The 16,017-nt window shown below is 36.8% G+C and overlaps 1 protein-coding gene across 3 annotated transcripts in view; it reads left to right on the top strand.

The window, feature by feature from the left end:
- Positions 1-11,971, top strand: part of ZFAND6 (zinc finger AN1-type containing 6) — a 54,255-nt gene extending 42,284 nt beyond the window's left edge. For all 3 annotated transcript variants that reach the window (XM_025271592.3, XM_025271591.3, XM_006076592.4), the window contains 5 exons: positions 2,436-2,606; positions 3,803-3,911; positions 4,817-4,917; positions 8,652-8,765; positions 11,056-11,971. In XM_025271592.3, coding sequence (XP_025127377.3) covers positions 2,453-2,606; positions 3,803-3,911; positions 4,817-4,917; positions 8,652-8,765; positions 11,056-11,204 — 627 coding nt within the window. In that variant the 5' untranslated portion in view covers positions 2,436-2,452 and the 3' untranslated portion in view covers positions 11,205-11,971. The remainder of the gene's footprint in view (positions 1-2,435; positions 2,607-3,802; positions 3,912-4,816; positions 4,918-8,651; positions 8,766-11,055) is intronic.
- Positions 11,972-16,017: the final 4,046 nt, after the last annotated feature.

The following is a 16,017-nucleotide window of genomic DNA, read 5'->3' as shown; positions in this document are numbered from 1 at the left end:
AGTATTTTGATAACCTTTTCGGATAGTAGATGTCTCTCTTCTTTGGTATTACACCAAAATGTGACAATTTGTAGTTTCTTAAAGGGATAAGTTACAGTGTAGAATCTCATACTGTGTAAAAATGTTTTGTCCTGTTACTCTGAAACCCATGGGTCTATCTTTCCCTTTGAGTGAGTGTTTTGTTCATGAATAATTTGTACCATAGTACGTTGGTCATTTAGAAAATATTGGTTTCCTGGCTTATGCAGATCTCCCAAATGTTGATAATAGAACCAGTACTCACACGTCATTAATATCACCACTAATCAGCTTCCCTGGTGGCTCAGATGGTAAAGAATCTGCCTGCAGTTCAGGAGACACGGGCTTGATTCTTGGGTTGGGAAGATCCCCTGGAGAAGGAAATGGCAGCCCACTCTAGTATGCTTACCTGGAGAACCCCATGGACAGAGGAGCCTGGTGGGCTACAGTCCATGGGGTCACAAAGACTAGGACATGGCCGGGCGACTAACACTTTCACTTTCACTTTTTTCACTAATCATTTCAAGAGACTCTCTAAAAATTACTTGTCAAGCTTTTTTACTTTATTATTTAAATTTTGTCCTTGGCAATAAATACCATTAGTTATTTTTCTTGAAGTAACAAGCTTCATTCATTTCTGAGAAAATATCTGATATAATCAAGTCTGAATAATCAGTTTGTCAGTTCTTTGAAACAAAAAACCTGTTCTGTGAAGATGACTCAGCTTGTAACTCAAATAATTGTTCAAGTGCTTTTTCTTCACTCACCATACCTCTGTATGCCACAGGAATGCTTTATGTGTATTTCCCAGTTTGTCACACAAAATATTAACAAGTTGTGTGTGTTCAGTCTCAGGATTTAATAAATTAAGAATTTTGCTGTGACAGTATGATGATCAAGAATGTAATGGTACTGTATGTCATGGTTTGACTCCTTGATGAGGCTCCAGGTTCTTACCACCTTTGCTGTTTACTCATCATTGGATTCTGAGATGACTTGGCTTCATAAAGTAAAAAAGATGTTTTTCAGAATCTCAGATTCTGTTCCTAGGCCCAAAGGTCTAAAGATTATCAACAGTTTTAGGTTTTTCTTTTTAAAGGTAAATGCTAAACCTAAACCTGCTTTGTTTTATAATCCAGTCAAATGCATTATTGCTCTTGGTTCTGAAATTTGCATTAAACCCACCCCATTCACCCCTCAATCCACAACAGTGTTTGCAAATAATTTAGGTGAAAAAAAAAAATCCGTTAGTGGTAAACAGTGAAGGTTTCTTTCATTGTTTATCAATTCGAGAAAACTTCAGTGGCAAAACACTGTCCTTCATTGTTAGTCTTATCATTTATGATGTTTGAACATAGACTCCTCTGTAAAGACACCTATACCCATTTTGGAGTAACCTTCATTTCATTTGGGAGGCTTTTTGTTGTTGTTGTTTTTTAAATAAGATAGAACCTGTTATTACCTTCTGTCACGTTATTCATGCCAAAGAACCGCTTGCTCTATGGGAGAAATGGCACACAGGGTTCTTCTGTCTGCTGTAATTGATTATTGCCTGTGGTTCCCAAACAATTCCTCTGCCTGTTAGTTTTTAAATTTTAAGTACTTTAAATATTCTGTCCCCAATTATATAGTAGTATCTTCATTTAAGAGGATTTTAAAAGTACAAAGAAGATACACAACAGAAAAAAAAAAATCTGTTAGCTTTCCCATCCTTAGATTTATTCTTTCTGATCCTTGTTGATGATTAATAGGTTTGTCAGCATTATAAATAAGCTGTGAATATATACATATGTACATATGTATTTATAATTTTTTTCTGATTCTACCTAAGTTATTCTGTTGAAGGAGATGATGGGTTCTTTTTTAAAAGGGCAGTCTTTCACAAGGCCCTTAAGATGGATTGTCAATGTCGCTTTCTAAAATGGCTGACTCACTTTCTCATTTTACCAGTGTTCTATTTCTCCACATCTTCACCAGCATTGATATTATGTTAAATGCTTTTTAAACAGAAAACATTATGCAAGTTAAAACAAACTTTTTTAAGCAAAAGTTAAGTGATTAGGCCTTACTAATACAACAAAGAGAAAACTGTATTTCTCATTCCTAGGTGTCCAAGCTGAACTAGACTTAAAGGATTTTTCTTAACATTCTGATGGTGTGGAGTCTTTAGATCTTTCTCTAGTTCATAACATTGTTTGAGCCAGTACAATCCTCCTTTTGTACAGTGAGGGTCGGAGATAAAAGTTCAGTTTTTGTATCCTTTCGATATTTTTTTTTTCCTCTCTCTATGCCAGACAGCTGTAGAGTGGTTTGGGGAGGAGTATATGTGCATTTTCCTTTATTGCATAAAACAGATTTGGATAATATATGATTGTAGTATGTATCAGAGTTCTCTGCTCATTCTGTGTAAATTTCAGGTGTGCAACAGAGGAACATGGCTCAAGAAACTAATCACAGCCAAGTGCCTATGCTTTGTTCCACTGGCTGCGGATTTTATGGAAACCCTCGTACGAACGGCATGTGTTCAGTGTGCTATAAAGAACATCTTCAAAGACAGAATAGTAGTAATGGTAGAATAAGCCCACCTGGTAAGTAGTTCTTACCTGGTAAGTAAAACACAGCGCTGTTCATAACTGAGATACACCTGAGTAGCACAGGATACCCAGCACCTCTTCCTGCTTCCACACTGTACTTGAATTACTACATTTTCATCAGGAAAATGATCAGTGGTAGGGCAAGAGAAAGAGGAGTATCTCCACTCATTGAAAAGAACTACTGTAGATCCATCTCAGTCTTACGTGCTGTGCTTGAGAACTCTTATCTTACTAATTAATAAAATAGATGCACACTCCAAGTATGTAGAGGTGTCTTGGAAAATAAGCTCTGAAGGAGTGGGGGCTGTAGGAGGACCTTGATTCTTTTCTCTAGGATGACTTCTGAGGCCAAGGTAGTTGGAGGAGAGAGTTCCAGATGGATAGCCACAGATGATTTCAGAGAAAGCCTTCCTCCATTTTGCATAGGAAGGAGAGGTGGGGGCAGTTTGACTTAGAGAAAAGGGTGTTTGTTCATCCCCAGTTCACTTGAGTTCTTTATGCGGTTTTATGTCAGAGGATTCTCCTGGAATTGATGTGGCTTTTGCTTCAGTGATTGTGTAAAAAGGGATTTTGAACATGAGCTTTACTCATCTAGGATAGTTCTCATGTAGGTTAATGCCTGAATGTAGGTTTCTGTGGTTAATGAAAGTGTAGGCTGTTACTTAGTTCATTTAAAATTGCTTGTGGAGTCTATTTCATCATTGCTTCCTGTTCAAGCCGGACTTTAAATTTTCTTGAGGCTAAAATCAAGTGAATATAAGTTACTATATTGTTTTGTAAAATCATTATCTACATTTTTGCCTTATGAAGAACAGGTAAAATAATATAACCTGAGTGCAGATTTTAATTCTGAACTTACATTTGCCTTACTCCTGAATTCTTTTTTATTTTAAAGATCTCATTGTGCACTATTATTTGGAAGACATTTATGAATTAAAGAGTTTGCGCGATAATCCTGAAAAATAGTAGTTTAGGTCTTGACTATGTATATTTTGTATGTGGTAAAATTAGCATCCTTTTCATAGGAAAATTATTGAAAACTTTTAGCTAAAGTAATGAACTGGTATATTACATAGTAAAACAAAACCCGTATACTGTATTTCGTGGGAAACTGGTCTTGGTTTTTTTAGATAAGGTGCCGGCCCTCCCAGGGCACAGAGTCACTAACGTGCGATGTGGTCCTGTTGCAGCGCCTTCTGTCACAAGTCTGTCTGAGTCCTTACCAGTCCAGTGCACAGACGGTAGTGTCCCAGAGGCTCAGTCAGCGCTAGACTCGACAGCTTCATCTATGCAGCCAAGGTAAGAGGCCGCCTCTGAGCTGTGGCCAGAGAGCTATCAAAAAGTAAGGCATTTTTTCCGTATCTGGTCAGTTCTGTTATTTAAGGAAAACTATTTAAAGTCACTTTAGGATTAACTAGCAGAAACTTGTTATCTGTCTCATTATTATCACTGACTAGTCAAAAAAATCTTTTTATTGGTATTACATTACAGTGAGAGTAGGGAGTTGTCTTAAAATTTAATGAAAAGATTTTGTTTTTCAGACAGCTTTTTTCTTTATTTTTCTTCATAATGTATCCTGACCAACCCCTGAAGTCCTTTTGAAGCATGTTAAGTTCTTCTAGTCATAGGCCTTTGGTGGAAATACTAGTGCTTTGTATTAAAAAACGGTTTTGTCACAGGTTCTCTGTTTAATATCGTGTGATCCTGTTCTCTGTGTAATGTATCATGATGTCGTCCTGATATCTATTTGTATTGTAGTGTATTTTCTTTTTAACTGAAGTCTTTTAGAAGTTGGAAACACAGAAATACTTGTTTCATTCTTACCCTGCTGTTAGGAAACATATACTAAGTTTCTGCTCTGAAGTTCCTTTTTCCAGTTCTCCTGTGTCCATCAGTGCATCATATACAACTTTGTGTTAGGGTTCCTGAAGCATGTCTTTATCATACTAGTGTTCATTTAGTAAATTCATACACAGTGGACATGTACTATTGCTTTCAAAATCAAAAAATTTCTGGTCCAAATTGGTCTTAAGTTTCAAAATTCTGTAGTTATGTGAAAGTTATTTTTTAAAAAAAAAGCATTTCTGGTTAATTCCTGTCTTAATGATCTGCTTAGATATGTTGAACTCTTACTTATTAATCACTTAGTTTCTAGTCATGAATAGAAATCATCTTTTAAAATCTAAATATTTTTGCTTTTCTAGCCCTGTGTCAAATCAGTCACTTTTATCAGAATCTATAGCGTCTTCGCAAGTGGACAGTACATCTGTGGACAAAGCAATACCTGAAACAGAAGACCTGCAAGGTTTGCACATGATCTAGCACATGTTTGGTCATTTATTTAATGTTTGAGTATTCCTAGCCAGGCACTGTCCTAGATGCATGTGTTTTTAAAATTACCTGCCTGATACAGATTTTTTATATTTGTTTTCTTTATGAGCAGGGTGTTTTACATTCTTAAGTATTTAATTGACTGAAATGTAGGGAGCCCTTTCCCACTTATATGTAATTAGGTCATCAGCATCAACATAGAAATTTAAAATCTGTTTTGTTTGAGCAGTATAATTAAATGAATGAGTGGTTGTGTTATACTGTTCTCTTTTACTGTTTTGTCTGTTTTAACCTAAATATTCTTCCCTCTCCCATGAACCAGGGCTGCTGGTTTAAGAGGAATCTCTTGCTTTGGACTTGGATTATCTATTTACTTCAACTGGCAGTGACCCCCCCCTTCCCCACATGTGACTTCCAGCACAACAGTCACACTCAGTTACTCTTATTTATAGCATGGCATCTCAAGTTCTTGCCCATGCTCTTCGTATCCCCATTATGTGAACCAAAGTGAAGTGGATCTAGGAAGACTGGAATATGTGTATGAAGGCTTTCTTCATGGGCAGAGCTAGTAGAGGAGGCACTTAGGATGCTGTGAAAAATCTGTGCTTGGTTAATGATATTCTACTAGTGTGTGGAAACGATGTATTAATTGAAGAGGATACTCTGGAAAGAAGCCTGAAGATGAGCTGTGTGTCACTTGACCTGTGACATGATTTAAACAGACACGATGCTGTACCTATTGAACCCTTCCACTGTACATGGTGTTCACAGGGTGACGACAGATATACCTGGCAATCTTAGCTGAAGTTTGCTAAAGTTTAGTTTAAAATTTAGTTAAGCTAGCTAATTCCCCTTCCTCTGATTTCATGCCCAACAAATGATTGGCATAATTTGCCTCCTTACACATTTTGCTGTAGAAAGAGAATGTTAACTGTTTGATCAGGATAAATATTCCATGCAATTATGAATATTGTAAATATGATTACTATAAGTGAATAACTTTTATTTTTAGTTAAATAGAAAAGTTTAAGGATGGGTGGAGACAAAGGGTATTTTTTAAAGGAGAAATAGAAAAATTCCCCAAATTTAGTTATCCATTAGACATGGGAAATAAGACAAGGGTGATGTTAAAGCTTTCAGTTGGATGACAGTTGAAAACGGCAATGATGTGTTTGTTTTCAACAGGGAGGTTGAAAGAAGTAATGGTGAGACAAGATTTTAGATAGAGCAAATTGGAAGTGGTCACATTTCAAAACTTAAAGACTCAATTGGAGGCAGTAGATGGGTAAATGGGTGTTTATATGTATGAGCAGTCTGAGGTTTGGAAGTCCTTGGCCCAGGTTGGAAGATGAGAGGCAGAATGGAGAAGAGCAGGTAGGGTACCAAGTCTGCACCAGGGAGAGGATACATTATCTGGATCCTGGTTACTTTCAGGCCCTAGATGCAGAGAATTGAGAAACAGGGGTTGCTTGGCAGTCTCCAGAGAGAGCTAAGGATGGAAGAATGAAAACAGGCTGCTAACTATGAAGATGTTATTTACGTCTTAAAGTTGAACAAATTTTAGAATGTTGGTAGTGGGAAGTTACATGCTGCTTAAGAATAAAACAGCGGTTATTTTACAAGTTTGACCAAAAAAAAGATTTTAAGTTGGTAAATTATTATTATCCATATACCATAAATGGGTCTTTGTATTCAAAGACCCATTTATGGTATATGGATAATAATAACAATTTTCTTCGCCTAGTGTTGAGTACATTAATGGAAAAGATGGTCTTGATGCTATGTTAGGAGAAATTGTGCATGCTGAGTCGCTTCAGTTGTGTCCAAACTCTTTGCAACCCCATGGACTGTAGCCTGCCAGACTCCTCTGTCTATAGGATTCTCCAGGAAAGAATACTAGACTGGGTTGCCATGCTCTCCTCCAGGAGATCTTCCTGACGAGGAATTGAACCCATGTCTCTTATGTCTCCTGCATTGGCAAGCGCTTTCTGTACCACTGTTGAGGTTTTAAATAGTGGGGTTTTAAATTGTATAGACTCCTTTTTTTTTTTACATGTAATTTCAGTGACTTAAGTTAAACCAGTATTAACTTAAGTACCTTTCAAGAACTTAGCATTCATAATTTCAGCATAGCAGAATTATTGAACAATCAGGTGTAAGTTTCATTTGAGTTTGAGAGGGTTAGTTTTCCATGTGTAAAATCTCTTAGGCTAGTTTTTTGTTTTTTTTTTTTTTTTGTAAGTCTTGCTTATACTGTTGAGTTGAAAATGTTTTATTATAAACCCACATACAACTGTGTATCTATACAGATACACACACTCATGACACACAATATACCTGTGATTTCCCTATTTGATAGGAATAAATGCAGAGAATATTTTTTCCATCTACTTAATAGATGGACAAAAAGAAAAGATGTCTTTGACTCAAGTGCCGTAGTCATTTGAGCTGGAACTGGAACCTGGGCACCTGACTCCAGGCCATTATTCTTTCCACTAGACAGCTGTGGTGCTTCCTGGAGTTGGCTCTCTGTGTGTGTGTTCCTGCTGCCAGCTCCAGCCCCTCTCAGTTCCCAGGGTAGGGTCAGCTGGTTTGGTGACTTGCCCAGGTATCTGTTCTCTCTCTTCCTTTTTGTTCCACTTGTATCCCTCAAGCAGAATTTATTGGATAGGAAAATCATCTCAGGTGGAAGAAGGCACACGAGTAGCTGCTGTGTGCCTAAACCAGAATTCCCTAACATTGTTTATTGGAGTTTTCAGAGTGGTGTCCTTGAAACAGCTCTTTTAGATATTTTGCTTCTGTAGGTATTTTGCTCATAAATCAGGATATGTTGCCACCAGGTGGGTGGTACTGCTTCCATTTGGTCCTCATGACTCTGAAGAATTTTTTTCATGTTTAATTGGGGATTTACTGTGTTAAAACATCTTTCTCTTTTAATTATGCCTTGTGATTTAATAAATAGCAGTATCTCACTTATACAGTGAGGAATGTGTATCAGTTAGGAATGACAGGTTTCCAGTGACAGGTTTCCAGTTTATTAAACCCATAAGTTAGGGTGTAGGGGCAATAATTTGACCTGAATTTTGGTGCAGATGGCCTTGGGTTCACTACTTAATTTACTATCTTAATTGTAGTGTTTTAATCAATATATCTTATTACCCATATTTTAAAGGTTTTATATGAAATATTCTGAGAATTTTGAACATACTTAGTATTCCACTGAATCTTGGTTTTAGGATTTCTTTCCCTTGTACTCTTTGAAATCTACATAGTTCTGACTCAGCAATATTTAGAAGTTTGCATGTGACCATTTTCTTACACATTTTCTTGCTTTCTCCTTTAGAATACCCAAGTAGTGTTTGTGTGTTGTATGTCTTTTATGGGTCAAATACATAATTACCAGAAAATTTTGAAAATACAGCACTTTCTAGAGTTATTGTTAAAATCTCAATGTATAGTTCAGCTTTTCCGCATGTGTGTATACATATGCAGAAAATATGTACATATTTTAACATACATATATGCAAAGGGGGTCATATTATATAAACTACTTTGTAACTTTTTAAACTGTGGGCATCTTTCCATGCTAATAAATAAACACTCAATTATCTGAATAAACAGATCAGTGGGGGCAAGTTGGGGTAGCAACCACCTCACCTCAGAATCTCATTGCACAATTAAGTTTCACTGCCTTCCTATTTTTGTCAGCTTCAGTATCAGAAACGGCACAACAGGCATCTGAAGAGCAAAGCAAGTCTCTTGAAAAACCAAAACAGAAAAAGAATCGCTGTTTCATGTGCAGAAAGAAAGTGGGACTTACTGGTAAGGGCCTGAGTCACAAGGTTTAAATTAAGATTTTATTTAAGATAATGTTTGACTTACTATTAATGGCTTCAGTTAAGATTATTTCTGTTTCCATGTGAGTTAATAATGGATATGCTTCACCTCCTGAATTTTCTTAAGTAAAAGTAGCTTTAATTACATACCTAATAGTGAAATGAATAGCTTTTCTTTTAAAATTCATTTTAGCTGCATTTGAGAATGTTAGACAAGTAAAGTCAGTATGCCAGGCTCTGTGAAAGGGCAGGGGTGTGTCTCCTGCCTTTAGAGAGCCAGAAATTGTTGTGTGAGAGAGGGTGTTTAAGTACTTGGTGAGCTGTGTGTAAAACGGCCAGTCATTGGTTGGTGGTGTGGCTCACAGAGTTCATACATGTAAGGTGATAGACCTGTCCTGCCACCCAGTAAGTAATCAGTACATGCTGACTGCTGTAACAGAGCTATTAGATGGTATTAAGAGACGGGGAAATGTTCGAAATACTACTTGGCTATTTGGCAAAGCAAGTACATTTAAATGCAGTCAAGTAGATTGCTTTGGGAGTTCAGAGATGTGCGTAATTATTGATAATTCATAGGAGAGGAGCAGAGGCCCATCAAAGAATCTGGAAGGTAGGATGTTTCAGCTGGGTCCTGAAAAGTGAGTAGGACTTATAACTGATGGACATAGGAGCATTTCAGGCAGAAAAAAAGATAGCTTGAATGAAAGCTCAGAGAAAGGAAAGAATAGGGCATGTTGAGGGACCATAAATAAATAGGGAATGTAGCACAAAATATGTGCAGAAGGGTGTTTGAGACCATCAGATGAGGCTGATGATGTGTACTCTGGTTATGAGGAAGAGTGGCAGCTATAAATAGTTTCCATTTATTGTTTACTGTGTGAAGGGCATTCTGCTGAAAACTCTGCCTAAGAAACTGACTTAAGAATAGATAGGATTTTGAGCAAAATTATGTTTTAGGAGGGTTATATGACTAAGGAGTAGATAAAAGAGGAAAGGAGATTTATAGTCTGATATCAAAGATGTTTTAAGACTGGCTCATGCCTTGGCGAGTGTATTTATTTAAAGAATACAAACATGAACAAATAAGGCATTTTAAAGTGGTTGTGTGTATATATATACTACCTAATATATATGTATAGTATCAAATACTATCTTTCTAAATCTCAGAAACTTAGACTTCATGAATAGAAGGCTGTGACTTAGTAACTTCTATCTTGTCCAGTCTTGTTAGTCTGGTGTTACTTTTGGCTTCATTTTTCATTCATTATTACGAAGTCACAGGAGACTTCCTGGTGGTCCAGGAGTTAGGACTGCACACTTTCACTCCTGGGTTCAATCCCTGGCTGGGGAACTAAGATCCCACAAGATATGTAGTGCAGCCAAAATAATACTAATAAAATTTAAAAAATAAAATGAAGTTACAGAATATCTTTTGGAAGTTTTAAAAAAATGTGGTAAAGGAAGTTTGCATCAAATGTCAACATTTAAAATATTGATTGCTGTGTTCTAACAATTCCATCATATAGTAAAATCCTTTTTAGGGGTGCAGGACTAGTATTATTTAAAGACTATTCACCCTGCTTATTTCTCTCTTTTGGCTTCAATTCTTGGGGCATTTCCCTAAAATAAGTAGCATTTATTGCATCTTCACTGTATGTTAGGCAGGTAATACTTCCTTGTTTAATTCTTACTATAACTGATTTCCAGAATTAGAGGTGCAGAAACTGGGGCTCAGGGAGGCTTGGTAATTTGCCTGTGTTAGTAAATAGATTCATGCTTAGGCAACCGCAACTGGATCTCATGCTCTTAGTCACTGAGCCAGATTACAGTTCATATCTCCATTAGAGATTGGCCAGGGAGAGCTGTTCTATTTGTTAACAGTTCTGTCCAAAGTTTCATCTTTCTTAACTAAATCTTAAGGTTGTCTTCTGACAGTATGCTTATTTTTTCACATTTTAGTATTTGAGAAGTGTCTTACATTTTCAGTTTATCAGTCCTGTTTTTGATAGGAAGCAGTTGTGTTTCAGGTGAAGAAACTTGAGCTCAGAGAAGTGGCTGTGACTTGGGCTGGCACAGACCTGTGTTTGTAGGTGGTAACAAGAACTGAAGCCATCAGCTGGTGAATTTGAGAGTATACTAGGTTGTGCAACTGCTAGTTTGGAATGATTCTTTAGATTGCTGCCCTACAGACATGATCTTTTTAACATTAATTATGTAGAGAGTTTAATATTTAGACCTTGCACTCAACTCATGTACGTGTATTGATCCATTTTCAGGGTTTGAATGCCGGTGTGGAAATGTTTACTGTGGTGTACACCGTTACTCAGATGTACACAATTGCTCTTACAATTACAAAGCTGATGCTGCTGAGAAAATCAGAAAAGAAAATCCAGTAGTTGTTGGTGAAAAGATCCAGAAGATTTGAACTCCTGATGGAATACAAAATCCTTTGACCATCTGCAAACTAAAAACTGACTTGAGGTTTTTTTTTTTCCTAGTCATTGGGAATGTAGAGCAATGTATCTTGCATAGACCTTTAATCATACATGTCATCAGAAGAATAGATTTTTGTTTTTGTTTTGAAAATGACTCTGAACATTTATTTCCATTGCAGTTTCTGTGGCTGAAAAAAGTAAACTTTACGAGTATTATCCTTTTAAGATCATTTAAATTTTAGTTGAGTGCAGAGGGCTTTTATAACAAACGTGGAGAAATTTTGGAGGGCTGTGATTTTTCCCAGTATTAAACATGCATGCTTTAATCTTGCAGTTTATTTTCTCATTGTGTATGTATATATAGCTTTTCTCTGCAGCACGATTTCTGTTTTGATAATGTCCTTTAGGGCACAGCTAGTTATCAGTAACTGAATGTATCTTAATCATTATGGCTGCTTCTGTTTTTCCTTAACAAAGGTTATACATATGTTAGCATATAGTTTCTTTGCACCCACTATTTATGTCTGAATCATTTGTCACAGGAGAGTGTGTGCTGATGAGATTCTAAGTTTGTGTGTTTTTAAGTTTTTTTGAGCGAAGGAAGGAAAAGCTGTACGCATTTCATTGCTGACTGCAGGTTTCTTTCAGATGATGTTCATCGGTCTGTGTGTATACAATATGAAGAATGATCTGAAGTAATTGTGCTGTATTTATGTTTATCCACCAGTCTTTGATTAAATAAAAAGGAAAACCATAACGTTCCCTTGTATTACTTTTTCTCCATTACTCTTGCTGGTAGTTCATTTTGACTTCTGGTCCTTTAGTTTTCTGCTTTACTGATTTTGTGAGATGAGCTCTCACGTCTATCTGTGACTGATACTTAACGATGATAAATTGTGATCTTACATTCCCATGAGTTGAACGTGTCATATTTTCTAGCTCTTGTTTGTTTCTCTGTTCTGAACTCTGTCACAACGAATTAGTATCTAGTAGAAGCTTCTTTTTCTAGTAGGATTAGAGAAACTGAAAGAGCACAACTCAAACACGGAGAGCTGGAGAACTGTGGAGTAGAAAGATCTCCAAAAAGCCGTTTGTTCTGTGGTTTTTAAACTTATCTGGCAGCCAGCCTTTTAAAAACTTGAAATAGTATGTAAAACAGATTAAATAGTATTTTACAATACAGATTTCTAAGGTTATATTTGTTTACTTAATACTTGTGTATTCCATCTTAGTATGTGTATTCTCCCTCCATCTGTAATGATGACTTAGCATTGGAATCTGTAAATATTAAATAAGAGAAAACCATTATGACTATCTTAGTAGATCCAATTAAAGTATATAATAGGATTTAACACCACCCAGTCATAATAAAAACTCTTGATAAATTAGGACTCGAAAGGAATTTCTTTAAGGTGGTAGCTTCTGTGTAAATCTGTAAAACAAAAAACAAGCGTCTGCCACAAAGAGGAAATTTCATACCCTTTTAAATTCAGAAACAAAGGGCTGGTTTTCCACTATGACTGGTTATGTTCAAAATTGTGTTGGAGATCCTAGTCAATAGAATAAAAAATGTTATAAGAAATAAAAAGTAGGAAACACTAATTATTTGTACATTACACGTTCTTATTTTGTAGAAAACTCAAATCTAAAGAGAAAGTACCAGAAATACCAGGGTTTCATTACAGAGGTAGGTGTAACATTAATTTTCTGAAGCCAGTTGCATTTCTTTGTATCAGTAACAATCAGAAAACTGGAGGACACATTTTACAATAGTATTAACACCAAGTACCTAGGAAATTAACAATGTATGTTGAAGACCTCTTTTAAGAAAAAATTTTCCAACATTATTAAGAGATAATAACTAAGACCTGAAAAAGTAGGGACAGAGAGAAGTTTGCGGCTAGGCAGACAATGTCAAGAAGATGTATTTTGTACCCAAATAGACCTATAGATTCAAAGCAGTCCCTCTCAGAGCCCCACCAAGTTTCCTCCTGAAACTTGTTAAGGTGGTTCTAAATTAAAAGATAAAGATGAGCCCAAGGCTAGGACATTTCAATAAAGAAAAATCAGGGAAGTGGGCATTTTTCCACTCTATGCAAGAAGCCACGTTCATTAAAATAGCATGGTATTCACTAAGGGTCGTACAGAATCCTAATAGATTAGACCAAAATACCCCAAAAAAGCCATGCACGAAATGAACTGGGTGTAAGAGATACAGCACACCACATCAGGGGAAGGAGACTGTGATCATGACAGCTAGCCCAACTGGTCGTCAGCATAGAAAAGAGGTGAAAATTGCTCCCTATCTCACACCACAAGGAAAAAATTCATGAATTAAATGTAAAACACAAAATTTTCTAACTCTCAAAAAAAAGATGATTACTGCTTCAACCTTGGATATAGAAGGACTGTTTAAGACACAGAGTATTGACTGCAAGTGTTACTGATGAATTTGTCTATTAAAATGAGGCATTTTAAACCAAAAATACCATATGGTAAAACCATCAAAGAAAGTGAAAAGCCAAGTTACAAACCAGGAAAAGTTAAAATGTAAATTAAGACCACAATAAGATAGTATTTTATACCCATTCAGTTGGCAAAGATTTAAAAGTGTTTGGCAGTATCTAGTTCTTAATGGCACCCCATTCCAGTGCTGTTGCCTGGAAAATCCCATGGACGGAGGACCCTGGTGGGCCGCAGTCCATGGAGTCGCTAAGAGTCGGACACGACTGAGCAACTTCACTTTCACTTCTCACTTTCAGGCGTTGGAGAAGGAAATGGCAACCCACCCCAGTGTTCTTGCCTGGAGAATCCCAGGGACGGGGGAGCCTGGTGGACTGCCGTCTCTGGGGTCGCACAGAGTCAGACACGACTGAAGCGACTTAGCAGCAGTGTTTGAAAGGTTGCTGACATTAACCAAAAGTGGTTCAGTCTTTAGGACGGTTTGGAAACTAGTACCTTTTAAAATTGGACTTTTATATATCCTATAATGCACAAGTTTTACTCCTCTAAGAAAAACCTGCATATAGAGAACAATACACATGTACAGCAATTTTCAAAGCCTTGTTTACAGAAAGCAAAAATCCAGAAACCACTCCTTCCCTTTGAAGAATGGATAAAATGTGACATATTCTTACAATGGAGTATAAATAGTGATCAAAACTAGTGGGCCCTAGAGACAACAAAATAGAAGTACCCAAAGTCCATGGTCTTAATTACAAAGATTTTTAGGTGACCACATGTTAAAGTCGGGAGTCTGGGTAATGGTTTTTTTGTTTTGATATGTTTTTCCCATGTACATCATTTATTCCTTAAAACTTTAAGGAAAAAGCCCCAGATACTTAAAGGAGGTCATCATTTTTCAAGATTATTATACAAATTGCTTAATTGAGATTTTGGTTCTGAGTAACTCAGTTTACTAGTATGCCCACCGTTTCTAATATAGACTGTTTCTAACGTTTGATGTTTTTTTAAATGAAACACCAAAACCACGATTCATGGAAAGAAAAAAATGGGTAAGTTGAACTTCAAAGTTAAAAATTTCTCTGCAAAAGGCATTGCCAAGAGAACAGAAAGACAAGTCACAGACTGGGAGAAAATATGAGCAAAACACAGTGACAAAGGCTTACCCTAAATAAAAAATAAGAAAACAAACCCAACGTTAAAAAATGGTCCGAATATCTAGACACCTCATCCAAGAAGATACACAGATGGCAAATAAAACGAAAAGGTGGTCAATGTCATTGGAGAATAGCAAATTAAAATGAGATGACACTAATACCTACAAGAATAGCTAAAATCCAAAATACAACACCAAATGCTATTGAGGATGTGGAGCAACAGGAATTTGAGTTCATTGGTGATGGGAACGCAACATGGGACAGAAGGAAGAAGTTGGGCAGTCTCTTAAAGTTAGCCATAGTCTTACAGACAAGCAATTAGTTGCATTCCTAGGTATTTGTCCAAATGAGTTAAAGACCATGTCCACACCAAAACCTGCACCCAAATGTTTTTAGCAGCTTTATTTATCCATAATTGCCAAAAATTAGCCAAGATGTCCTTCATATGTACCGATAAACGGTGGTACATCTGTATAATGAAATGGTATTTAGCAATAAAAAAAAATGAGCCATCAAGGCACAAGAAGAAGTGAAGGAACCTTAAATATATATTGCTCAGTGAAGCAGTCCAAAAAGACTCGCTAATATATGACATTCTGGAAAACTCAAAACTACAGTCAAGAGGTGCTCTGTGTTCAGGTAGAAAAAGGAAGGGATGAAAAGGTGAAGCACGGGGTTTTAAGGCAGGGAAACAGCTTTCATGACACAGTAATGGTGGATACATAACTATGCATCTGTCCAAACTTGTAGAATCCTACAACACAAAAAGCAAAAACCCTGGGACTTACCTGGCGGTCAGGGGTTTAGACCACCTTTCAACACAGAGAGTGCAGGTTTGATTCCTGGTCAGGGAGCTAATCCCATGGTGCCTCCAGGCCTAAAAATCAAAACAAATCAGGAGTAATACTGTAACAAATGCAATAAAGACTTTAAAAATGGTCCAGTTAAAAAAGGCCAACTCAGCTGGCATATGTTTAAAAAACAATGAGAAATAGCTTTGAGGCAGTATTCCATTAAAACATGGATGAACAGTGTCTGCAACACTGGCTCAGATGGTAAAGTGTGTGTCTACGATGCGGGAGACCTGGGTTCGATCCCTGGGTTGGGAAGATCCCTTGGAGAAAGAAATGGCAATCCACTCCAGTACTATTGCCTGGAAAATCCCATGGACAGAGGAGCCTGG

This window comes from Bubalus bubalis, chromosome 20, assembly GCF_019923935.1.
Source record: "Bubalus bubalis isolate 160015118507 breed Murrah chromosome 20, NDDB_SH_1, whole genome shotgun sequence".
In the NCBI taxonomy this organism is placed as follows: domain Eukaryota; kingdom Metazoa; phylum Chordata; class Mammalia; order Artiodactyla; family Bovidae; genus Bubalus; species Bubalus bubalis.
Note: the sequence above shows the minus strand (reverse complement) of the source record. Positions and strands in the feature narration are given on the sequence as shown.